Source organism: Pelodiscus sinensis, chromosome 19 (assembly GCF_049634645.1).
Source record: "Pelodiscus sinensis isolate JC-2024 chromosome 19, ASM4963464v1, whole genome shotgun sequence".
Lineage (NCBI taxonomy): Eukaryota > Metazoa > Chordata > Testudines > Trionychidae > Pelodiscus > Pelodiscus sinensis.
This window is the reverse complement of record NC_134729.1, coordinates 10,385,666-10,411,802: the sequence shown is the minus strand read 5'-3', so window position 1 is coordinate 10,411,802 and position 26,137 is coordinate 10,385,666. Positions and strand designations below refer to the sequence as shown.

Here is a 26,137-nt window from a genome sequence, read left to right as displayed (position 1 = left end):
AAATATCGACTCCCCCGAGTCACTGAGTAATGACTCCCCAGCGCCCCCTGGGGCTCCAAGCCGGCAGCGCGTCCACATTAGGGGAGCCTGCCTCGGACCAGTTTTGAGGCTTCCCTGTAGCGTGGACGCTATTTCGAACGAGTTACTTTGGGGCATAATAATTTATTTTGAATAATTCCCTAGTGTAGACACAGCCTTAGACCTTAGACCCACCCCCCAGTCCTCTATCCCGAGAACCCTTCGCACCCACCCTCCGTCCAGACCCCACGTCTCCTCCATGGAAGCAGCATCAACACCTTGGACTGGGCCCCCATCACAGTGTTTTGCCCACTCCTGCGTTAACCCAGTTCCTGGGGCCCTTCCCCCTCCCAGCGCGTTGCTGCAGCACGAGGAGTTTGCTCCGTGGGGCTGTTTCTAACCCCGGGGTCTATTCCACCCCCAAGCTCTGGGCACAGGGGAGAGCCCGGCCCCAGGCTCTGCTCCTGCCCCCTTGCTCTGCGGGACCACGGAGGGTCACGTCTCATCTCGGCCTCGTTGACAGGCCATTGCCAGAGTCGGCAGGAGCCCCAAGGTGGCCCCTTGCTGGGAATGAGCACGTGGGAAGGGGGCTCAGCAGGCGGGGGCAGGGAGAGCTCACCCCGGCAGCTGTTCTCACTGGCATTCGGGAACCTGGCCTTCCCAGAGCTGGATTCGTAGCCATCGGCACAGGTGCAGTTGAAACTCCCAGGCAGGTTGTTGCACGTGGCATCGGGCCCACAGTTCACTGGGTTAGGCCCCAGACACTCGTCGATATCTACAAGGCCAGAGAGGACGCTGGGTCCAGTCCTGGGCAGGGAGACGTTCCCCGTATCCCCCCCCCCCCCCCCCGCACTGAGCTGGGTGACAGGACCAGGGACCAGGCCCCTCAGCACTTACAGGCTGGGGCCCCGATTCTCAATTACTCGTTTGTGCTGCTGGATTGTCTGACAGGCCCTGAGCCCCCAGCCCCCAAGCACCAGACAAGCTGCCTCTCCCCGGCCCCCCCCATATAGCCCGGCCAAGGAATGGGGGAAGGGAAAGGTTTAGCTGGGGCTGCCCCATTCTGCTCCTCTAGGCAGGGATCTGTGGGGTCCCTCTGCCCCTGGACACCGAGGGGCTGCCTGGGGTCTAGGCTGGGACTGGGACTAGGGATGTAATCGGTTAACAGAGGGGTGGGCAATCATTTTCGATGGGAGGGGCCACGCCAAGGTCTTGGTAAGCGGTCGAGGGCCGCACTCGTCCATGATGTTAACGGAGGAGACGTGGGTCTGGGATGGAGGTCGGGTGAAGGAGGCAGGTGTGTCCTGGGGCACTGGACTGGGGTGCAGGCCTTTGGGTTGTGCCCTGGGGCAGGTTATTGGGGTACAGGAGGGGAAGCAGGGGTTTGGGTTGTGACCTAGGGCAGAGGACTGAGGTGCCTAAACTATTCGATTAGTCAATTAATGAACATTTAACATCCCTAAACTGGACAAGGGCACCGAGCAGAGAGCCCCGGACAGCGCCCACCGCCCCTCGTAGGTTGAGAGAGCCAGTGGACGCCGCCCAGCGGAACTCTGCCTGGCAGAACGGATACGTGAACGGATACAGGAGCGGGCCCCTCCCTCGGCCAACCTCTGCTCTGGTCTTGTGAATGGCCGTTGTGTCCATAGCCGGGAGGAGGTTGGCCAGGAGGTCCCGTGACTTTGTGGGGCCGTGGATGGGGTGTGTGTAAATTAATCGGTGAGGGGAGAAGTGCAGCCAGAACCCCAACAAGAGGTTCCAGAGGAGCCAGAAGAGGGGCTGTAGCCTGGCGCACTTGAGATAAACGTGCTCCAGGGTCTCCCTCACACCGCAGAAGGGGCAAGTGTCGGGAACGCGGGGAACCGCGCCGAGTACATGCCCGTGCTCACGGCACCGTGGAGGATTCTCCAGCTGATGTCCCCTGCGGAGTGTTCTGGCGCTGCTGGCAGGCAGGGAGCCTGTCTTAGAGACCTGCTGGCTGGGAGCTGCTTAGGTAAGCGCCACCTGCTAGAGCCTGGCTCTGGTACCCCAACCCCTTCTGCACCCCAATTCCTTCCCAGATCCTGCACCTGCTGCTCCATCCCTCCCCTAGGCCAGAATCCTCCCCTGCACTAATATAGGGATGTTAAGGACCAGCTGACTAGTTGCTTCCCCCTGACAGAGGCAGCATGGGGGTGAGAAGGGGGATACTTCAAAGCGGCAGCACCACACGGAGCCCACAGTCAGCCAGGGAGTGCCCAGCTGTCCCCTGGGCTCTGTGTGGTGCTGCCACTTTGAAATGCGGCTCTGCCCTATCAACTAATCGAATAGTCAAAGCAAAAATGCATCAAATATTTGATTAGTCAATTACACCCCTCCTGGGCCCTGCACCCCAATCCCCTGTCCCATGTCACAACTCCTCCTCCCCCAAACTCCCTCTCAGCCCTGGTCTACACCGGGGAGTTATTCTGAAATACCAAGCGGAGCGTCCACACTACCAAGCCCGTTATTTTGAAGTCTGAGCTGCTTTCCACGAGGAATAACTAGGGATGTGAGGAGTAGCCGAGTGGTCAACTCCCCTAAGCAGGGGCTTCTCAGGTAGCACTATGGACAGCTCGGTCCGCCCCTCACCGCCCCGCTCTGCGCTCTGAAAGGGACAGAGAGGAGCAGGTGCACAAAGACACTGTCTCAATCTCAGGTCAACCCACCCCTCTCACCCCCACCCACTTCCATCCCCCATTCTGAAAGGGACAGAGCCGCAGCAGCTGGTCCCTGGGTCTCAGCACAAGCTCCGCCCCCACAAGCCACCCTGCATTGTTAAAGGGACGTCGCTCTGTCTCTTTAAAAAGGCCGAGTGGCGGCAGGGGGAGGTCGTCCTGAGACCCAGCAGGGGACCAGAGGTAGAGCCAGCGTCTGTGTGTGGCTCCTCTCTGTCCCTTTCAGAGTGCAGAGGGGCGGGGTGCTGTCCTGAGACCGGGAAGTGAGCGCGGCCACTGCCTTTCCCTAGCGACTAGTTTCCATCGGCTACTCGACTAGCAAATTAGTGGCCACTGAACACCCCCAGGAATAGCTCATTTCAGGAGTTCTTTTCACATCGCCGTGTGTGGACGCTCCAGTGCCGCTATTTGGAAATATCGACTCCCCCGAGTCACTGAGTAATGACTCCCCAGCGCCCCCTGGGGCTCCAAGCCGGCAGCGCGTCCACATTAGGGGAGCCTGCCTCGGACCAGTTTTGAGGCTTCCCTGTAGCGTGGACGCTATTTCGAACGAGTTACTTTGGGGCATAATAATTTATTTTGAATAGTTCCCTAGTGTAGACACAGCCTTAGACCTTAGACCTTAGACCCACCCCCCAATCCTCTATCCCGAGAACCCTTCGCACCCACCCTCCGTCCAGACCCCACGTCTCCTCCATGGAAGCAGCATCAACACCTTGGACTGGGCCCCCATCACAATGTTTTGCTCACTCCTGCGTTAGCCCAGTTCCTGGGGCCCTTCCCCCTCCCAGCGCGTTGCTGCAGCACGAGGAGTTTGCTCCGTGGGGCTGTTTCTAACCCCGGGGTCTATTCCGCCCCCAAGCTCTGGGCACAGGGGAGAGCCCGGCCCCAGGCTCTGCTCTTGCCCCCTTGCTCTGCGGGACCACGGAGGGTCACGTCTCATCTTGGCCTCGCTGACGGGCCATTGACAGAATCAGCAGCTGTCCCAGGGCAGCCCCTTGCTGGGAATGAGCACGTGGGAAGGGGGCTCAGCAGGCGGGGGCAGGGAGAGCTCACCCCGGCAGCTGTTCTCGGTGGCATTCGGGAACCTGGCCTTCCCAGAGCTGGACTTGTAGCCATCGGCGCAGGTGCAGTAGAAACTCCCAGGCAGGTTGTTGCACGTGGCATCGGGCCCACAGTTCACTGGGTTGGGCCCCAGACACTCGTCGATATCTGCAAGGCAAGAGGGGACGCTGGGTCCAGTCCTGGGCAGGGAGACGTTCCCCGTATTCCCCCCCCCCCCCGCACTGAGCTGGGTGACAGGACCAGGGACCGGGCCCCTCAGCACTTACAGGCTGAGGCCCCGATTCTCAATTACTCGTTTGTGCTGCTGGATTGTCTGACAGGCCCTGAGCCCCCAGCCCCCAAGCACCAGACAAGCTGCCTCTCCCCGGCCCCCCCCATATAGCCCGGCCAGGGGATGGGGGAGGGGAAAGCTTTAGCTGGGGCTGCCCCATTCTGCTCCTCTAGGCAGGGATCTGTGGGGTCCCTCTGCCCCTGGACACCGAGGGGCTGACTGGGGCCCAGGCTGGGACTGAGACTAGGGATGTAATCGGTTCACAGAGGGGTGGGCAATAATTTTCGATGGGAGGGGCCACGCCAAGATCTTGGTAAGCGGTCGAGGGCCGCACTCGTCCATGATGTTAAGGGAGGAGACGTGGGTCTGGGATGGAGGTCGGGTGAAGGAGGCAGGTGTGTCCTGGGGCACTGGACTGGGGTGCAGGCCTTTGGGTTGTGCCCTGGGGCAGGGTATTGGGGTACAGGAGGGGAAGCAGGGGTTTGGGTTGTGACCTAGGGCAGAGGATTGAGGTGCAGGTTCTGGGAGGGGGATGGGTTCAGGATGGGGCAGAGGGTTTGGGTTATGTGGGGTAAGGGGTCAGGAGTAGAGGGCGCTGGGGGAGGGAGGGGCTGGATGACTCCTGGCCAGCAGCCCGGCATGTTTCTGAGGCAGACTCCCTGCCTGCCCCGTCCCTGCACAGGCTGCAGGGGCCGTGTGCGTGTGTGTGAAGAACTAGGAGCCAGGGGGGAGGGGGCATGGTTCTCTTCACACAGGCAGCTCCGATTGACCAGAAACTGGCCAATGGGATTGACCTGGGGGTGGGGGCTGCTCATGAAACCTTCCCCCCTCCCCTCCGGGCTCACAGTTGTGAAAGAGAAATGGCTCAGGCAGCCACGTTTCTCAGCGTGCCGGTGGGTGCGGCAAGCAGGAAGCCTGCCTGGGACTCCTCACTGTGTCCATGGGCTGGATCCAGCGGCTTGGAGGGCCAGATCTGGCCCACGGGCCGTATTTCATCAGCCCTGGGTTGACATCAGCCGTACCGAGAGATGTTTGCCAGTAACTGGTTTATGGCGGCCCAGCCAGGCTGGAGCAGCCCCCTGCCCACGGGATCCCGGGTAGGTGTCTAGACGTGACGATTAGCTAAATGGGATTGTACGTCCCTAATTCCGACTGGTCAGTGTGATGGGCCCCCACCTAGTGCCCGACCCACACGGCCCGACTCCCGGCTTTCGCCCGGCTCCTCCTCTGGAGTAAGGATGTGAAATCCCGGCTCATCCGTTTGCAGGTTAATCGTTATGTTTAACCCATAGAAGGGGGGGGCAGGGAGGGGGACGTGCTCCAGCCCTGTAACCAGTAAGCACCACTGATAACAGGTTAACCATTCGCATCCCGGTTCTAGCCCTAGGAGGGCAGCGCTCGCCCGTGCGTTGGGGTTGGCTGTTCCCCCTCCAATGCCTGGCTCTGTCCAGCCCCCCCCCCCGATAACGTGGCAGCCCCGTTACCGTCGCAGGTCTCCAATGTGTCGGTGAAGAAGCGACCCCCACGTGACTGGAATCCCTCCACGCAGGCGCAGTGGGTGCTGTTCACACACGTGGTATTGGATGGGCAGATTAGATCAGGGCAGACCTCAGAGGCACCTGCAGGGGGGGAAGAGCAGGACATGGTCAGCTAGCAAAGCACAACCCCCCTCCCCCCAGCGCAGTGGGACTGTCCCTTCATACCCCCCAGTTGCTGACTCGCATCCCCAGGCGCCTGGCAAGCGGCTGACACCAGCCTGGGCCGGCCAACCAGCTCCCCCGCCCAGGAGCCTCGATGAGCCGGGTGGTGCCCCTGGCGCAGGCGGGCGGAGCCGGGCATCGGTCCAAGCGAAACGTTTTCCACCTCGGCCACTTCCCCCCTTGCTGTTGCCGTCGTTCCCGCTCTCCCTGGTGTCCCTGTCACACTGAAAAGCCGCGTCCGGCCACAATCCGGGAATATTTCACCCCACCCCCCCAGTCAAAACTAACATCGCTCGGACCCAAATCGACGTTTCCTGGCTCCCTGGGGACCCTGCCTGCTCGGCTCTGGGGCCGGAATCGGACACAAGGCGAGTTTGGATTCTGAGCTGCCCCAGGTCCCGGGGAAACTCCTGGGCCTGTTAGCTGCACCGGATGGGGGGGGGCTCAGCTGGGAACCCTCCCTCTAACCAGCGTGGGGGGTGGGATCCCAGCGCAGCTTTGCTGGCTGCAGGGCTTGGGATGGGAGCAGACGGAGCGAGGGGGGGGGCAGCCGGGTCCCCTCTAAGGTTTTCACCCTTGAGCGGAGGGAGTTTTGTCTTGTGCACCAGTATTGAGTCCATGTGGCTTGTTCGGACCCACGTTATTAATAACTATCTTGTAACCCCCCCCCTTCCCCTTTCCCCTCTGTGCCATGTCTCCTCCCCTCCCCTCATCTACTCCCCTGGTGCCTGCTGCCCCCCACCCCTCACCCTGCCCTGCTGTCCTGGCTCCTGCCCTTCAGCCCTCCTGGGACCTGCTCCCCTCCCCTGCACCAGCCCTTCTCTCCCCCCTGTCCCACCCCTCCTCTAGCCCCACTCTGATTATCTGTAGCTACCCTTCCCCATGCCCTCTCCTAACACCTCCCTCTGCCCACCTGCCCTGCCTCTCTCCTCTGGTGCCCGTCCTGCCCCTCCACGTCTGCCTTCTGCTTCTCTCCCACAAGCCCTTGGCACCTGCACCTTCCCTTACTCACCTTCCCTCCCTGCCCCGGCCCTCCATGCCCGCTTTCTCCCTGGTGCCCACCCCCTCACCACCCTTTGCCCCCATTCCCCTCATGCCCCTTTGGGCCCTCACACATGACTTGCTCCATCCCCTGCCTTCCTCATGCCCACCCCTCCTTTCAATGCCTCTTGTCTGGGCACCCACTCCCCCCCCTCCTCTTCCTCTCTCTTGCCCCCATGGCTCCTCCCCTTTCCTCTCCCAGCATCGCCCTCTACCCTCCCTTACCCCCTCCTGCCCTTTTCCTCATTGCCTCCTCTTGGACCCCGTCATTTGTCTCTCCTCCACCCTGCCTGCTGGTGCCTTCCCCTTTCTTCTGCTGCCGTGCCCCCCACCGCAGCACAAGCCTCTTCCTCTCCTCATCCACCTTCCCCTTAGTTTTCTCCCTGACCCTTCCTTCACCTTCTGCCTTCCACTGTGGGGGCTGGAGTCGGGGCCATGGTGCTATTTTTAGTACCACGGTTCCAGACCCAGCTGCTCCCGGGGCAGGACCATGTGCTGGGGCTGGAGCAGAAGCTGCCCACAGTGCTACTTTTAGTACCAGGGTCCCGGTCTTTGCGGGACAGTGGTACTAAAAATAGCACCATGGATGGCCCCAGCTCCAGCTGGAGTAAAGCGGCAGCCACATGAGGCCCGTTCCAGCTGGAGCAGCCTCACTTCATGCGCCCTGGCTCCAGGCAGAGCAAAAGGGCATCTGCCCACCAGCAGGAACTCACCAGGCCACTGGCTGCTGCCACCGCCGCTGCCACTCCCCTTCTGTCCCAGCAGGAAGGTGAGCAGTGAGTGCTGCTGCGTGGCTCTTAAAATGACGTGGGCGGACTTAACATTTTTAGTGCACGACCGCAAAGGTGCCCAGCTTAGAGGGAACCCTGGTGTGCAGCACTGGGCGGCCCTGGGGGGGGTCAATGGAATTTATCCAGATACCCTCCTGGGATTTGCAGCAGAGCTGGGCTCAGGGTGCACAGGCTGGACCCTAAGACAAGCCCCCTCTGTGTGCATGAGTCCCAGGGTCAATTCAGCCCCAGGGAGACACCTGCAGATGGTGGTGCTTGAATGCTACTAACGGCTGAGCCATCGGGGGCTTTGATTGGGACCGGCCCCAGACGTGCCTCTTGGCTACAGAGGGGATCAGCCCCAGCCACGGTGTCTGTTCTCTGCTGGCCCTGAGGCGGGGAAGGGAGGGTGAGGGCTACACCGGGCGCCTTCTCCTTTCTCCTGCATGCACCTGCCGTGCTGTAAAACCCGTCCCAAGGCGCCCAGGCCAAGTGGCTGCTCCCAGCTCCCCAGAGCCAGGGGAAAGGGACTGGCAGGGGCTGCAGCCGGAGAGCCAGGCGCTCAGGAAGGCCGGCCGGGGGAGCTGGCCTTACCTAACATGCTGTTGCTATGGTCCATGATGCCGCACAGGCGGAGGGCGATGCAGAGCCCTGGAAGGCAAAGAGACAGAGTCAGGCACCATGGGCAGGACGAAGCGCCACTCGGCCATACGCACCTCCAGCCCCTCCGGCCCTGCCAATCCGCCGACCCGCCTGGTGCTCTGGGAAATCAGCCCCGGCTGGGATCCTGGGTTCCAGGGGGAACTGGCCTTTGGGCCTGGACAATGGAGTCTTGTACTGGGGGTCAGAGTCTGTGGAGGAGCCTCCATCGTGCCAGGTGCTGCGCAGACGAAGACTGAGATCGGTACCCTTGAGCTCAGGGCCCCGCTGCGCTGGACGCTGCCCGGACACGGAGAGCCGGTCTGGGAGCCAAAAGGCTCATGGCAATAGACCAAGGGAGGCGCATTCTCCTCACTTCACAGATGGGGACACTGAGGCACGGCCAGGGGCCATGACTCTCCTGAAGTCAGAGCCTGGGGGGAGCGAGGAGGGGGATGGGGCAGAGAGACAACGCAGGCTGCTTTCAATCCGCTTTGCACTCGGTTCTTGCCCCAGATCGGCCACCTCCTGCTGGTGTTTATTTACAGGCCGTTGCTCAGAGCCACCGACCACAGGCTGGTGCAAAGAACCGCATGGGGGCTGTGAAAAGGGGAAGCCCGCAGGCTGAGGAACCCCGCTGGCCCCCCTCGGAAGGGAGCTGCTCTGTCTCCCCTGGATACTCCCTGGAGGAGGAGGCCAGAGACTGACTCAGGGGTTTCTGCACCCAGCCCCTAGCTGGGCATGGAGCCAGCGCCCGGCTGCAGAGCGCACAGCCGGCTCCGCTGCACATGATGGAGACGCTGCCGGGTCCCGGGGTGACCTCCCCTCCCGTTAAAAGCACAAGGCTTGGTCCTGCCCGGAGAGGGGAGACATTGGCCACTGGGGCTCCCTGTAACTGGGGTGTCAGCAGGGCCCATTGCCCAGGCTGCCCCAGCCTTGCTAGGGCAAACCCCACCCCAGACGGACAGCCATGGCCCCTTGGAGGCCTTTCTCCTGAGGTGGCCCATGGGTGTGAGGGCAGAGCTAGGACTAGAACCCAGGAGTCCTGGCGGCCAGGCTCCACTCTAACCACTAGACCCTGCTCCCCTCTCTGCCAGGTTAAAAGCCAGGAGTCCTGGCTCCCAGCCAGTGCTGTAACCACTAGCCCCCATTCCCCTCATCCCAGAGCTTGGGCAGAACCCAGGAGTCCTGCTCCCCAGCTAGGCAGCAGGGCCGAACTCATTAACTAAGATGCCTGTCGGCCATGTTTGGTCTGCACCATCGTGGGCTAAGTCTGGAGCACAAGGGACCTGATCCCCAAGGCCAGGCCAGCCCCATGGAATCAGTCCCCCCACAGAGCGGCACTGCACAGCCTCAGTCTCCAGGGGGCACCCCTGCCCCACACCAACGCCACAGACCCAGTGTCCATGCCTGGGCTGGGGCTGGTCCCTCATTAGGGGGAGGGGGTTCTGAGTTGGGGAGCTTTCAACGTTGCCCCCCCCCCAACAACGAGAAGGATTTGGGCACTGCCCGTTTCTGTGGGGGGCGGGGGGCAGAGAATCCCTCTTGCATCCCCTGTGTGCCTGAGGATACCCAGTCTGCTGGTGCCTCCCCGAGACCAGCTCCAGTCGGAAGGGTTCTGCACACACGTCCCTGCACTAAACGGCACCCCCTGAGCCCATGTCCTGAGACTTCTCATACTGCCAGTTACACACATGCCCTGCCCATGCGTCGCACAGGCTGGTGTGCACTTGCCCACACACTCCAGCCTGCACACACACGTTTGTGCACAAGTACAGATGTGCATACCAGTGCGCTCACACCCACGCACGGGCGCTCACACGTGTCACCCACTTGTGTGCCGGCACAGACTTGGATGTTCCTGTGTGAACAAGGAGCCCCCAGGACCCGCCCAGCTGCTCAAACACCAGCCAGGCTGAAGCCGGGGGAGAATCCTTCAAGCCCTCCTGTGTGCAAGGAGCTGCCGTGACTCTGCCACAGAGACGCAATCCTGGGGCCCTGCCCCTGGATGTGACCAAAATCCCCCATGCAGCCCTGCCCCACCCACCCAGCCCCAGAGCCGCCCTCTTAGCAGGGAATCGGCCCTCCCTGCCAGAGTACTGCTCACCCAGAACCCCCTGCCCACAGCGCCCCCTGCTGGGAGCTCCCCCCACAGCCAGCACTTCTGCCCCGCTCCCCATAGCGCCCCCTGCTGGGACAGCCCCAGGCTGCAATAATAATACTCCAGCACTTTAACCAGGGCTTGCTGCTGCCCCAGCACTGGCAGGAGCCAGGGGATTGGGCTACCCCGGGTTGCCCCAGGCAGTGACCACTGTGAGCGCTGCCCCCCCCCCCGCCATGCCAGGAAGCTGTGAATCATGGAACAACCTCAGCTGAGACCTAAATGCCCCCCCCCCCAATTCCTCCTCGACCCCTTGACCCTGGATTCCCAGCTGAACCCCAAACTGCCCCCCCCGCTCACGGGGCCCAACATGGCCCCTCAGCCTCTGACCTACTCCCTGGGTCCAGCCTGCCTCCCCTGCTCCCTAGCTCCGAACTGCCCCCCGCCCGGCTCTCTGGACCCTGTTCAGCCACACTGGAGCTAACACCCCCCACCCCGACAGGGACTCGTCCCATCTCCTGCGCTCCCAGGGTACGGTCCAGCCCCCCCCCGCCCGGTCTGCCACCCCCACACATCCCGACTCCCCTGGGGCTCCAGGGCCATGGGGTGGGTGGGGCAATGAGCCATGCCCCTCCCTTCCCGGGAATGGCTCCGAATAACTGAGCCTTTGTCCCACCCACTCCCCCCACGCCTTGGCCAGCAGCCGCCGCCGCCTGAGGGCCACAAACATTTTCCCAGGGGGCAGAGGGGGAAAGGAACATTAAAGTGTGTGGGGGAGTCAGAGAGCAGCTAGCCAGGCACCCCTCCCCTCGCCCTCAGGAGCCCCCGTCCTGCCCCATGGCACCAGCAGCAGAGACCGGCAGGGGAGGCCTGGGGTGGGTGTCTGGGCATGGAAGCCTGGGAGAGGTCTGGGGGCAGGACTCCCCCCCTCATCACATAGCTCCCTGTGGGATAACTGCCTACTACTCTGCATGCTAAAGGCAGCTCCCCCCTTAACACCCCCCCACCCCCTCCGGCTGTTCTGCTCTGCACCGGACACAGTCTCCGGGGAGCAGCCAGAGCCGGCCTCGAAGGAACAGCCGGGGGCCCTGGCCTGAGGAGAAGGGCGCCTCCTGGCCCACAATGGGTTAAGATGACAGAGCCGGAGGGGAGGGGGGCTCCCCCCTTCCCAGCCCGCAGCCCCCCAGAGGCAGCCGGCCCAGCTGGATTGATTTAGCCGCTCCTCGTTTCTCAGGCGGGCTCAGCCGCGGTTTCCTCTGGAATCCACCCCCCCGGGTGTTCCCTCCCGCCTGACGCACTAGGGGCCCTGGCAGTGGGCGCTGCTCCCGGATGGGGCTGGAGACGCCAGCCAAGTTCCCCCGAGGCTGCCAAGAGTCCAAAGGGGGCATTGGGGGCGGGAGCCCGGCGGCCATGGCTGCCCCGTCTCTGCCCGGCCTGCCAGCGACCCAGGCCCTGGGATGCGGCCGGAGCTTGGCCCAGCGGCTGCTTGCTGGGACCAGCGTGGGGCGTTTGGCAAAGGGGCTACGGCGTCCCCGGGGCCCTCGCTCTCATGCAGGCAGGGCTGGTCCGGGCCCCTGCACCGAGGCCGGACTCATTTCTGCACCTCCCGGCAGGGACTTGGGCAGCCAGTGCTGAACCCCCCAGGGATGCTACAGCCTCCTCTTCCACCTGCAAGTATCCCCCCCTCGCCCCACCCGCTTTCCTCTGACATCCTGGCCGAAATGCCCATCCCCCTCCCGGCAAGCGGGCAGGTAGGAAGGTCCCGCGGGGGCCGTGGGGAGCAGTGAACCCCCTGCTCTTTGTAAGAGCCCTGCGCTGGGCGACGTTCTCAGCTCCCCTCGGGCATCCGTCCTCAGACCAGCCCTGCCCAGCTCTAACCTCGCCCCATGGGCCCCGTTTGCTAAACCTCGGGCCATCTTTGTGCCTCTGCAACGTGTCCGCGACTTCCCTAAGCGCGGCGCCCACCACTGGACACGGGACTCCAGCCGGGGCCTCGCCGGCCCGAGCAGAGTGGGACCCTCACGTCCCGGGGCTTCCAGAGCTGTTCTCACAACTTCCGCTGCTCTAGAGACTCGCCTAGTTCTACAACAGGCGATAGAAACAGCACCAGCAAAGCCAGCACCAACTAAAACTGCAAACGGACAATGGCTTGTTGAGGTGGCTCTGTGTTCCTGCTAATGTTTTTCCACTTGTGTGCAGGATACATTTTGTTAGGTGCACTGAGGCGTAGCCAGGTGTGCACCACCAGCAGAAACATATGCTGCCGGCTGTGGGTGCTGCCACTCAGCTGGGTGGCATTTGAATCTGTCCTGGGTGGCCGCACAAGGGAACATGGCTTAGATCTGGTTCCATAATGAACTGGGACAACCGGGGAAGCCAGCCATGTGTCCGTAAGCGTGTGCTGGGACACTTCTGTGTCTCAGGGCGTGAGCTGAAGGTTTCTGAGGGTATGTCTACACTACCCCGCTAGTTCGAACTAGCGGGGTAATGTATGCATACCGCACTTGCTAATGAAGCCCGGGATTTGAATTTCCCGGGCTTCATTAGCATAAGCGGGGAGCCGCCATTTTTAAATCCCCGCTGCTTCGAACCCCGTGTAGCGCGGCTACACGGGGCTCGAACTAGGTAGTTCGGACTAGGGTCCTATTCCGAACTACCGTTACTCCTCGTGAAACGAGGTGTACCGGTAGTTCGGAATAGGCACCCTAGTCCGAACTACCTAGTTCGAGCCCCGTGTAGCCGCGCTACACGGGGTTCGAAGCAGCGGGGATTTAAAAATGGCGGCTCCCCGCTTATGCTAATGAAGCCCGGGAAATTCAAATCCCGGGCTTCATTAGCAAGTGCGGTATGCATACATTACCCTCCTAGTTCGAACTAGGAGGGTAGTGTAGACATACCCAGAGTGAGGTGACGTGTGGGCTTCACAAGGGCCGGCTCCTGAGAGAGGCAGGAAAGTCTGGAAAGTAGCGAGCCGCTGTTACAGACCCCCCCCCCTCCCGTGCTGTTAATTTTGCCCCAGGGGAAGGACACAGAGCAGCAGGTTGGTCTGGGGATTAAGGCTGGGCTGGGACTCAGGAGATCAGCATTCAGTTCAGTGACCCCGGACAGGTCACGTCCCCCAGCCATGCCTCAGTTTCCCCAGTTGGATACAGCGATAAAGCCCGACTCCCACCGATTTAAGAAGTCTCTGCCCCTTTGTCTGGCTCTCTGGAGCAAGAGCTGTTTAGGTGCGCCCGGCACAGCGGGGCCTGAACGTGGGCAGGGTCCACGCAGCACCTGGTGCACCAGCCCCCACATTCTGTGGGGGGCCATTGCTGCGACCGTAACACCCAGTGCAAGAGAGAGAGACCTGCCCAGGCTCAGCGTGGCTGGGGGCCGGTAGTCTCCCGAGCCAGTGCAGCGAGGCGGCCGCCCCAGCAGGGGAGCTGACCCCCCCGGCTCCGTGGGAGCGAGGCTAGCGTGGGATTGGGGGGAAGCAAGTTGGCGCTGTTGTGAAAACATCCGGGTGGTAACTAGGGGGTGTTATCGGTTCCCTTTTCACAAGGCCACGTATCTGCTGGCCACTTCCCCCCCTTCTCTGAAGGGCATGACTCAGAGATGTCGAAAGGCCTGAGCCGTTAGGGGCTGGCGGGGGGCAGGTTGCTAGCACGGCCCAGACCTCGGATGTGGCCCCATGGTCTAGAGACAAGTGCTCAGCACAGATCCTGTCCTACTAGGGCCAGGGGGGCCCACCAGGTCTGAAGCAGGAGCCCCTAGAGTGTAGCAAACTAGCCACACTCAGCCGGCCAAACAGCCACAGGTGGCTAGTGTGTTGGACACCCTGGCACTAGGGAGTCTGGCATTGTGGTAGCTGTTGTGGGGAACCCTAGCACTAGTAGCCGGGTGTGCAAGGACACCTAATGCCCAGGCATTGATGTGAGGGACACTGATGCTAGTGCCCAGGAGTGCGAGGAAACCCAGCACCCAGGGATTGGTGCAAGGGACACTGATGCTAGTGCCCAGGTGTGCGAGGAAACCCAGCACCCAGATATTGGTGCAAGGGACACTGGTGCTAGTGCCCAGGTGTGCGAGGACACCCAGCACCCAGGGATTGGTGCAAGGGACACTGGTGCTAGTGCCCAGGTGTGCAAGGACACCCAGCACCCAGGGTGGTAGTGTAGACATACCCCCGCTCTGGGTCCAGCCGGGACATGCTGTCGCTTTGCCCAGGCCCCTCGCTCACAGCCCCTCTAGGCACCTTTCCCGAGCCGTCTGCAGGCTTCTAACCCCGTTAATCCCTCTCCGCTCGCTGCCTGTGGCCGCACTGTCACACGGAGCTGGGGGCTGGGCCTTCGGGAGCCACCGCTGTGGCTTTGTTAGCAGTCCCACTTGGCCGAGGTCAGGAAATTCCTATACGGCTTCCCGCGCAGAGGGCGCCGGGGGCCCTGACCCCGACAGCGCGCCGGCAAGGACGGTGTTAGCATGGCAGCATGGCCCAGGCGCAGGCTGGGAAGTCAGGACACCTGGGTCCCAGTCCCAACTCTGCTGCTGGCCTGCTGGGTGACCTTGCACAAGTCACGCCCGTTTTCATGCCTCAGTTTCCCTTTCCACCCATTTCTCCTTAGTGTGAGCTCTGTAAGGCGGGCACGTTTTTAAAGGGACCCACAATGCCCGGCACAAGGGGGGACACCTGGTCTGAGTGGCATGTGGCCTAACGAGGCTGGGGGCCTGGGGGTGGGCAGCGCCTCTGGCCCAGGGGTCTCCCTGAGTGTGGCCAGCAGCTCCTCCTGTTCTGATGACCCCGTCACTCTGTTCCTGCCTCCCGCGGCCCTTCAGCGAGAGCCCCCCAGGGAACGTGGGGCAGGAACTCACCGGCTGCCTGTGGCGTCCCAGGCTCGCATGCCCCAGCTGGGTGGGGGGAGCAGCCCAGGGGAGCACCCAGTGACTGAACGCCGCAGCCACCACCCCCACACCGGCCCCACATGTCTCCAGAGGTGCTGCCCGGAGCCTGCACCCTCCGTAACACTATTCAAGGGCGGCAGGTGGGCACAGCAGGGAGGGGCTGCTGCTTTGCACCCCAAGACTCTGCCCAGGCTTTGGGGGCAAAATCCACCAGTGGCTCATGCAGCCAAGGTGGCCACGTCCGAGGAACCCTGGTCTAGTCACTACCACGGGGTGGGGAACGTTCTTGGCACGGGCTGTGGGGCGGGCCACGCATGCCACCTCAGCCGCAGCAGGGCAATGGCGTTCGGGGGCTGGATTACCCCCCGGGCTGGACGCAGCCTGCAGGCCGTGGCTTGCCTCCCCCCTACACAGCAGAAGGTAAACGGGTGGCCTAGAGGTGCGAGCCAAGCAGGCGACCTTGTTTCCCAGCGCACAGAACTGGGGATCCCCCCCAACCCCGTGCCCGGGGTGCCCCTGCCAGACACTTCCAGGTCTCCAGGGAGCTTTGCCCAGCCTCTCGGGTGCTCTTAGTTCCCTTGAAAGGGGACTGACGCCTCCCACAGAGCACCAACACCATTCTCCCCATTGCACAAGTGGGGAAACTGAGGCCCAGAGGAGCAGGCGGGTCACTCAACGTGTCAGAGTCCAGAATCCCAGCCCCACCCTGCTCTAACCCACTAGATCCCCCCCCCCCGTCTCGGAGCTGGGGACAGAGCCTAGGAGTCCTGCCTGCTCCAGCCATGGGGTGTTCGTGGGGGATGGGCCCCTTGTGGAAGCCGCCCAACGAGCTCTGACAAGGGGCCCACGGGGGCGGGGGGCGTCTGACGTGCCGGGGATTCGGCCCCAGGACCTTTTACAATCTGTGTCTGGACACCATTGCCCGCCCTTTGCACTGCAGCCATTCCCCCCCCAACTGTGCCACAAACCCCCCCCCCCCCCCCCGGTCGGTCCCCACAGTGTTTGTGCGGGTCTGTCACTCGGCATTGTGCATTGTGGCTGGGGAGGGGCCGTGGGGGGGGACAGCCTTTGAAAGCAGCCAGATGGCAGGTGGCCCTTGGCGAGGCGCCCAGCTGGGGTCCCTCACGGGGCAGGTTCCCAGCCGGTGTCACTCAGCAGAGCTTCATCGGAGCCGGGGGGTCACTTTGCATCTGCTGGGGACCCGACTCCAGCTCCTTTTCAACCCGGGGAACGTGGGAGGAGCCATTCATTTCGGGGCCCGGACTGAGCGCGGCTGCCCCCGAGGGATTCTAGGCTAACCAGGACCCTTAGACGGGGCTGGCCTGGCAGCCTGGCTACACGACTCTGGGGTCGAGCCCTGTGACGGGCTTGTGGGGAGTTTCCTTCTCTGTGCCTCAGTTTCCCCTCCCGCACCTTCTCGGAGTGGCTTGTGAGCTCTTCCGGGCTGGGGCTGTCTCCGGTGTCTGCTCACCGCAAAGGGGGCCCTTGGTTGTGGGGCAAGGCCCATGCAGCGCTCAGGACAACGGGGGGCTTTGAGTTTTTGCAGCCGAAGGGATCAGAGTGTGACGGGCCAGCCAGACGCCGGTTAGCGAAGTGAAGCGACTCTGGATTTCGAGGGCGCTGGGCTCCCGCGGATAACAATGGAGACCTCCCCCGCCCGACGCTTTCCTTCCCGCCCAGCAAGCCGCTGGCTGCGTGGGCAGAGCCAGATCCCGGCTGACCAAACCCGCCCGCGTCTCCTATTAATACCCAGGCAGGCTCTTGAAATAAAGGCAGCAGCTGGAGGCAGGAAATATCCCGGCGGGGGCAGAGCAGACAGGGCGGGGGGGCTGCAGTGTGGAATGGGACTCTGTGGAGACGGAGGGGGGGTGGGATTGGGGTCAGAGTTCTGGCAGCACCAGCCCCGGCGACTCATTCCTGACCGGGTTAGTCACGGCGGGGTCAGCGCCTTGTGCCCACGGCTCTCAGCCAGGACGGCAGAGCCCAGGGGACGGGTCGGGCTCTGGCAATGGGGGTAAGTGCATTGAAATGGACAGGAGTGATGGGATCCAGCCCCATCGACTCCAGTTTACACCAGCTGGGATCTGGCCTCGCTGGAGTGACGCCCACACAAGGCAGAATCATCTTTCATCAGCTCACACAGCTAGATTCAAGCCCTGGTGCAACCTCCTCTCCCAGTCTGACTGGGCAGCACTTTCACCCCAATCCCCTCCCCTGGACCCCACTCCCATCCCCAAGCTAGGCACAGAATGGAGGCTGGGAGCCAGGACTCCTGTGCTCCCCCTAATTCTTTTCCATCCATGTGCGGAATAAATTTATGATGTGCACCGAAGCATGTGCACCACCAGCAGAAACACCAACCTAGCTGTGGGTGCCCTGCAAAGCAGCTGGGCAGCCCTGGACTCTCTCCTGAGCAGCTGCACAAGCATCCAGCCCTCCTCCAAGCCCCACTCCTCCAGCCCCTGCCCCACACATGTGCAGCTCCCAAGCTGGCCAAGTGCCCGGCGAGGTGCTGCTTGCCTGGGACGTGCATCCCCCTGGGAAGCCCAGGTCGGGTGACTGATGCAGAGTGAAAACCGGAGTCATCCAGCTCGGGGAAACCCGCTGGCACGCTGCTGCCCTCCTTCCTCTGGCAGCCCCTCCTCCTAGGCTTGCTGGCCCCTGGAGGCAACAGCTTTCCCGCAGCCTGTTCCCACATTCCCAGCCATGCGCCGAGCAGCGACTTCCGCCCCCTGCATTCCCAGCTGAGCAGATGCCGCATGCCCCCTCCATGCCCCCAGCCTGGGCAGCCAGCAGCTGGTGCGGCACCCCTGTCTCCCTCCCAGCCTCCCCTGGGAAAGTCCCTGCTCCTCTAAAGCGGAAGGAAACTCACTTCAGTTTTTCCTGCCTCTGCTTCCCTCCCCCACCACGAGCTCAGCTTTGCTGCTGTTTCAGACCACAGCTTTGTCCTGGGAGTCCTGCTCTAACCACTAGACCACACTGTCCTCCCAGAGCTGGGGCTAGACCCCAGGAGTCTTGGCTCTCCCATAAGACACCAGGCGCCTTCTCAGAGCAGCCCCAGCCCCCCTCTTCTTGGAATTAACACCTGACTTTCTGGGCCAAGTCCCTCCTTGGTGTAAACCAGCCTAGGCCCATTGAGCGCGACAGCAAGAGGCTGATTCACACCCGCAGGGGTTTCATACCTGCCAGGAATCGCTATCACCACCCCATCTCGCTGCTAGCGAGTAACCCTGCGGAGTTACCCAGAACTGACTTTCCCATGAACTGGGTCAGCACTTCTGCCCAGCCCCCGCCGCCCACAACAGGGGCCTGATCCCCCCGGGGGCCTGATCCACCGCTCCTGCACCCCTCGCACTGCCAAGCAGGGGCCTCCACCCCACACACACGCTCACTCTGCCCTGGCGCAAGGAGAAGGGGTTTCTGGCAGGAGAAGGAGAAGAAAGAAGACACGTCAGTTCCCCAGATCTCACAACTCAGTGCCTGCCTTTCGGTTTTACTCTTCCTTTCGAAATCAGCCTGCAACACCAACCCGCCGGCTCCCGGCCAGGGGAACTCCTCTGCCGCCTCCCCAGGACACCAGGCCTCCCTGCCCCCGCCCTGGAGAGGCACCCACGCCCCCCGAGCCTGGCGCTGCCGACACCTGTGATTTTAGCCCCCGCTGCTCCCTAAACCCCCAGCTTCTGGAGTCCTGGGACCGCGAGGCTCTGGACTCTCACGAAAGGCAAGTTTCTACCCCTCCTGACAGCACAGATGTGACTACGAGACCACAAGGAGCCCAACACGGCTAACCCAGCTGTTTTGATTTTTAAGCCACTTATGATTTTCAAGGGCTTGACTCGGTGGCTCCAGGCTTGGGGCAGTAGGGTGGGCGTTAGTATTAAGTGTATTATGGTAGCGCTTTGTCTGGGCCTGGGTGCCCATTGTGCCAGGCGCTGGGCGGAACGATGGCCCGTCAAAGAGGAGACAGTCCCAGGAGACAGCCGTGGCCGCTGGGACCTGTGTCCTGCCAGCTCCCACCCAGGCCCATAGTCAGGACCCACTTGCTCCATCTGTTCTCTAGTTACAGCCGTGCGGATGCTGGGAGACACACAGACACGGCTGCCACCAGCCCCTCTGACAGCATGTGGGTGGCACCTGGGTCCCATCCAGCCCTACAGTGCACAGCTCCAGCTATTGAGAAAACAGCTGCCACCAGTCCCATTTTACCAGTGGGGAAACTGAGGCACCGAGCGACAGCTCACCCATGGCCTCAAGGCAAACGGCAGCTGGGAACAGAGCCCAGGAGTCCTGCCTCCCAGCCCCGTTTGTGGCTCTTTGCTTCCCATTATCTCCCTTTCCCCACCCCCTTTATGAAACCAGGGCATTAAAAGCAAAAAAAACAAAGGCACTGACCAAACCAACGGCTGGCACCCAACCACAAGGCTCAGCTGGTATGTAGCACTCACACCACTGTAGCGCCAGGGTCCCATTGTACCAAGCCTGCCACGTACAGACCTGGGCATCAAGACCCAAGCAGACAAGGCAAATGAAAGACCATTTGCCCCACTGTACTACTGGGGAAACTGAGGCACGGAGTCACTCAGTGCCAGGGCTGAGACTTAAGCCCAGAGCTCCACCATGCCTGCTCAGCCCATGAAGCACTCAGACCCCGTGCCATGCAGCAGCGACTGGCTGGGCACTGCCACACGGATCTAAGACAGCATCAATGACAACAGCAGCGATGGCGCTCGCCAGGACGGGAGCTTCATTGGAACATGCAGCGCAGGACCCAGCCCATGGATCAAACCTGGGCACTTATATTAATCTGGCACGTACAGCTACATGAAGGCTCCTAAGACAGTTGGCCCAGATTCTGCCTGACCTGGGAATGCTCGTTATTAAGTGAATTACGGTAGCAACTATCAGTTCTGACCGAGATTGAAGCTTTATGGTGCAAGGTGCTGCACAGTCGCTTGCCCCATTAACTGGGGTCAGGGTCCCTGTCATGCTAGGGGGTGCACAGACCCCAACCACGATTAGGGGCCCCATCGCAGCAGGTACGGCATCAACCCACAGCAAGAGGCAGCCCCTGCCCCAAAGGCCTTCCTGTCTCCAGAGACAAAAGGCAGGTAGGGAAACTGAGGCCCAGCACAGCCAGAACCTCGATGTTCCGATGCTTGTTCTGACGCTGTTGACTAGACGGCGTTGCCTGCCTGTGACTCGCAGCCCTTTGCACGCCAGGCCTCTCATCCCAGGAGCCCAGGTCTGGCCCCCCAAGGTCTGGAAAGAGGGGTGGGCACCATTTCAGGCAGCACTGAAGCCCTCTCCTCCCCCCCGCCAGGGTGGCTAGACTGGCAGGGCAGGGAATGCTCCATTTTATTAAGCACTCGGCAAAACAGAGAGGGAAATATTTCTGAAAACAATCGCTGCTCAGCTGGCATCATAGGCCAGGAGCCACGCCCTTCCTCCTCCTCCCCAGGGACATAGGATGGGGGCACTGTGCACCCTACAGGGTCCAGCCCTTTGTACACCCACCGGCTTAGATGAGAATTCTTGACCCTCTCCCACCATGGGGTTAGAACCCAGAAGACCTGCCCCAAAAGTTGCTGCTCTAACCCCTCAACATTACTGTCCTCCTAAGAGTGGAACCCAGGGCTATGTCTACACTGGTGGGTTCTGCCCGCCTGCTCTTGCGCAAGAAGATTTACAATGCAGCGTGGTATGAGAGGCCTTCTTGCGCAAGAGCTACGCTCTTTTTTCACTAGTGTAAGTTCTCTTGTGCAAGAGCTCTTGTGCAAGAGGGCAGTGTGGACGCGTGGCAGGGGTTTCTTGTGCAAGAAAGCCCTACGGCTAAAATGGCCATCAGCGCTTTCTTGCGCAAGAGAGCGTCCACACGGCCATGGATGCTCTTGTGCAAAAGCACATCTCACACATGGCAGGGGGGACGTGTTCTTGCACAAGAACCCACCATGTAGACATAGTCTAGGAGTCCTGACTCCCAGCCTCCCCTGCTCTAACCATTAGGTCCCACTCCTCTCCCAGCACTGGGATAGAATCCAGAAGTCCCGGGTTCACTGTTTGCTCTGAAGGCATCTAACCCCAGGCAAAGGCACGTACATGTCAACTCCCCGCCCCCGAATCTGGCCTCCCCTGCACCCAGAGACACCAGGCAGCCAGGTCCTGCTGCTGCAGCTCCCAGCTGGATCCATGCTCCAGCACCAGCCAAAGCCCAGCAGGGAGGCAGCTTGCAGGGGATGAGCCCCCCACCTCCAGGATCAGACCAAGTCAGCCACAGAACCCCCCCCCCCACACACACACACTCCAATAATGGGGCCTCTGCTCCCACAACTCCCTAGGGGAATGCAAGGCCTGCTCACCCCCCGAGGGAACCTGGCCCCTAGCCGCGCCCTCCCTGGTGTAAAGTCCAGCCCCTATGCCCTGGAAAATCGCTCCACAAATCTGGCTTCTGCAGCCCGGGGAAAGAGGGTGCAGTGGTGAGAGCTGGGGAGGGGGCTGAGTGTCAGGACTCCTGGGTTCTAGTCCCAGCGAGGAGGGTTTGGAGGTTGGGGGGAGGCGGGCATGGTCGCCCCAAGAAGCTTTCAAACCTGGCCCCTGGGCGCCGAGGAGTCTGGTTGGGGGGGTAGGACCGGGAGTCAAGACTCCTGGATTCACTTCCCAGGCGCTTGGATCAACCAGCTGGTCTCTGTGCCCAAGGATCCCGATCACCGCTCCCTGGGCTAACCTGTGCCCGTCCAGCCCTCCTTTGCCCTGGGGACAGTCCACAGACCCCCGCCAGAGACAAGGGGCCCGGGCCCGTTTACACCAGCACGGGATCCAGCCTCACTCCGCTGGAGTCGTACGAGGGAAAACGTGGGAGCAGACTCGGTGGCTCCAGGTTTCCCGCAGGCTGGGGGAGAATCAGCCCCGGCTGGCACTGGCTGAGCCGGATCCTGCCCTCCCTCGCTCACACCACTTGCGAAAGCGGCCGCTGTAAATCGGTGTCACTCCACTTCGGAGTCCCTGCGGCGAAACGCACCGAGCGGGGTGGGATCTGCCCCCGCGGATTTACCCCACAGCCAGCGGCGTCAGAATCGGGCCCGTGCCCGGCCAAACCGAAGTGGCTCCAGCAGACTTGCAGCGCGGGGCTCACCTAGAGTCAGCAGGCGGCGAGCCGGGTCCATGCTGGGGCGGGAGAATCCGGAGCGGCGCGGTCCTGCGCTCAGGGCCGGCTCGGATATATGGGGGGTGGCCCCGCCCAGGAAGGCGCGGGGGGGGGGGGGCGTGTTTGTTTAGTCTCGGTGCGGCGGGGGGGTGGGGAGCTTGGGACGGGCAGGCGCTGGCAATATTTTAACCAGGGGCTCCCACTAAATGAAAGAGCCCAGTCTGGGCTGAGGGGGGGGGGGGTCTCATCTACCCAGCTCCCCCTACCCCAACATGAGGCAATCGGGGAGCCCAGGGGCCTTCCACAGGGGATGTGCCCAAGCCCCAGGTGCAAAGCCCCCCCCTTCTGGGATTAGCAATAGGGGAGACACAAGGGGGAGCTTGGGGAGCACTTGAAGGGGAAGTGGGGTGCGTGGGGGTAGCTCGATTGCTGTAGGGAGAAGATGGGGAAGGGGTGTGGGTTGGGGTGGATGCACATGTGGGGGGAGTTGCTAGATTGCTGGGGGAGGGGTGGTTGGAGGGAGATGGGGAAGGGGTGGGGTTGGGTGGGGTGGAGGGAGGCAGGGAAGGAGGGCGGGGTGGGCGTACAAGGGGAGGTTGGGAGGGCGGGGTGGGCGTACAAGGGGAGGCTGGGAGGGCGGGGTGGGCGTACAAGGGGAGGCTGGGAGGGGGGGGCGTACAAGGGGAGGCTGGGAGGGCGGGGTGGGCGTACAAGGGGAGGCTGGGGGGGGGCGTACAAGGGGAGGCTGGGAGGGCGGGGTGGGCGTACAAGGGGAGGTTGGGAGGGCGGGGTGGGCGTACAAGGGGAGGCTGGGAGGGCGGGGTGGGCGTACAAGGGGAGGCTGGGAGGGCGGGGTGGGCGTACAAGGGGAGGCTGGGAGGGTGGGGTGGGCGTACAAGGGGAGGCTGGGAGGGCGGGGTGGGCGTACAAGGGGATGGCTGCATTTGAGACCGAAGTGCTGGGCTCTGATCCAATGGGACACTCCAGCACACGCTGTTCCAAACCCCGCAGGCCCTTTGGATCAGAGACGAACCCCCCTTCCCCCCAACACATGCCCCAGGGATGGCCCCAGGGATGACCCAGCAGGGCCTGTACCAGGCTTATCTCCGCCCCCTGCAGCCCCCCTCTGTTTGTGCCCCCCCAGCTCAGCCTGTTACCCCCCCCGTGCCTCCTGGAAAGCAGCCCCCCTTCACCACAGGGAAGATTAGCAGGGTCCAGGCAGCTTTTCCCCTTGGAGCACAACAGCTGAAGAGCTGCCCACACTCCAGCCCAGCCGGGCCAGAGCCAAGCCCCTCCAATGTCAGACGCAGCCCCTGCCCAGGGCCGAGCTGAGCCTGGAGGGGAGCTCCCAGCCTGCACCCCACCCTGCCTGTAAAGCCCTTCAGCGAGGCATGAACCAGGGAACTCCCTGCCACAGGAGGGCAGGGAAGGCCCCTCAGGGTGTGCAAGGGGCTGCCATATTGAAAGGGGGCAAGGAGGACATGCAGTGGGCCACTGTTCATGAGGCCAGAGAGAGGGGAAAGACAGAGCTAGAACCCACAAGGCCTGATGCCAAGTCCCCCCTGCTATAACCACTAGACCCCACGTCCCTCCTCGAGCTGAGACTAGAAACCATCAGTCCTGGCCCCCACCTCCTCTTGCCGGCCGGCTGCCCCCTGCTTGGCAGAGTCATGCCCTTTGGGCTGTGGGATGTTCAGGTCAGGCTGCTGGACCCAGGCTGCTGGACAACACTGTGGGGACACCCGGCCCGCCTGAGACCTCATGGAAACATTACACGGCAGAAACAGGAACCAGCGGGTGAGAGCAGCTGGTGGCGGGAGGGTGAAGGGGGGTGTAGTCCAGCTGAGGGGCCCCAGGCTGGGATAGCAGGGGCTGTGGGTCAGGACTGAGGGGCATTGGTAGAGATGGGGGGCAGGGCTGCGGTAGCGGGGAGGCTGCGGGTCACGGTCCCCCTCCCTAAAATCCTCTAGTGCTGGGCAGCTCTGGCACAACCCAGCTCCCCATGCACCTCTCACCAATACACCCCACAACACAGCTCTGGCACAACCCAGCTCCCCATGCACCTCTCACCAATACACCTCACAACACAGCTCTGGCACAACCCAGCCCCCGTGCACCTCTCACCAGTACACCCCACAACACAGCTCTGGCACAACCCAGCCCCCCGTGCACCTCTCACCAATACATCCCACAACACAGCTCTGGCACAACCCAGCCCCCCGTGCACCTCTCACGAATACACCCCACAACACAGCTCTGGCACAACCCAGCCCCCGTACACCTCTCACCAGTACACCCAACAACACAGCTCTGGCACAACCCAGCTCCCCATGCACCTCTCATCAATACACCCCACAACACAGCTCTGGCACAACCCAGCCCCCCGTGCACCTCTCACCAGTACACCCCACAACACAGCTCTGGCACAACCCAGCCCCCCGTGCACTTCTCACCAATACATCCCACAACACAGCTCTGGCACAACCCAGCCCCCCGTGCACCTCTCACGAATACACCCCACAACACAGCTCTGGCACAACCCAGCCCCCGTACACCTCTCACCAGTACACCCCACAACACAGCTCTGGCACAACCCAGCCCCCGTGCACCTCTCACCAATACATCCCACAACACAGCTCTGGCACAACCCAGCCCCCGTGCACCTCTCACCAATACACCCCACAACACAGCTCTGGCACAACCCAGTCCCCCTGTGCACCTCTCACCAATACACCCCACAACACAGCTCTGGCACAACCCAGCCCCCGTGCACCTCTCACCAATACACCCCACAACACAGCTCTGGCACAACCCAGCCCCCCGTGCACCTCTCACCAATACACCCCACAACACAGCTCTGGCACAACCCAGCCCCCCGTGCACCTCTCACTAATACACCCCACAACACAGCTCTGGCACAACCCAGCCCCCGTGCACCTCTCACGAATACACCCCACAACACAGCTCTGGCACAACCCAGCCCCCCGTTCACCTCTCACCAGTACACCCCACAACACAGCTCTGGCACAACCCAGCCCCCCGTGCACCTCTCACCAATACACCCCACAACACAGCTCTGGCACAACCCAGCCCCCCGTGCACCTCTCACTAATACACCCCACAACACAGCTCTGGCACAACCCAGCCCCGCGTGCACCTCTCACCAATACACCCCACAACACAGCTCTGGCACAACCCAGCCCCCCGTTCACCTCTCACCAGTACACCCCACAACACAGCTCTGGCACAACCCAGCCCCCCGTGCACCTCTCACGAATACACCCCACAACACAGCTCTGGCACAACCCAGCCCCCGTGCACCTCTCACGAATACACCCCACAACACAGCTCTGGCACAACCCAGCCCCCGTGCACCTCTCACCAATACACCCCACAACACAGCTCTGGCACAACCCAGCCCCCCGTGCACCTCTCACCAATACACCCCACAACACAGCTCTGGCACAACCCAGCCCCCCGTGCACCTCTCACCAATACACCCCACAACACAGCTCTGGCACAACCCAGCCCCCCGTGCACCTCTCACCAATACATCCCACAACACAGCTCTGGCACAACCCAGCCCCCCGTGCACCTCTCACCAATACATCCCACAACACAGCTCTGGCACAACCCAGCCCCCCGTGCACCTCTCACCAATACACCCCACAACACAGCTCTGGCACAACCCAGCCCCCGTGCACCTCTCACCAATACACCCCACAACACAGCTCTGGCACAACCCAGCCCCCCGTGCACCTCTCACCAATACACCCCACAACACAGCTCTGGCACAACCCAGCCCCCCGTGCAC

General features: G+C 62.3%; 1 protein-coding gene across 5 annotated transcripts in view; it reads right to left on the bottom strand.

Moving 5' to 3' along the window:
- The window catches only part of ADGRE5 (adhesion G protein-coupled receptor E5), a 36,977-nt gene extending 14,570 nt beyond the window's left edge, over positions 1-22,407 (bottom strand). For 3 of the 5 annotated variants that reach the window (XM_075902224.1, XM_075902228.1, XM_075902229.1), the window contains exons 1-5: positions 22,312-22,407; positions 8,156-8,212; positions 5,535-5,669; positions 3,771-3,926; positions 638-793 (exon numbers count right to left, since the gene is read on the bottom strand). In XM_075902224.1, coding sequence (XP_075758339.1) covers positions 638-793; positions 3,771-3,926; positions 5,535-5,669; positions 8,156-8,212; positions 22,312-22,342 — 535 coding nt within the window. In that variant the 5' untranslated portion in view covers positions 22,343-22,407. Of the gene's footprint in view, positions 1-637; positions 794-3,770; positions 3,927-5,534; positions 5,670-8,155; positions 8,213-22,230; positions 22,252-22,311 lie in introns of those variants that run through there. The other 2 variants (XM_075902225.1, XM_075902227.1) reach the window with 2 other exon arrangements.
- Between the last annotated feature and the right edge of the window lie 3,730 nt (positions 22,408-26,137).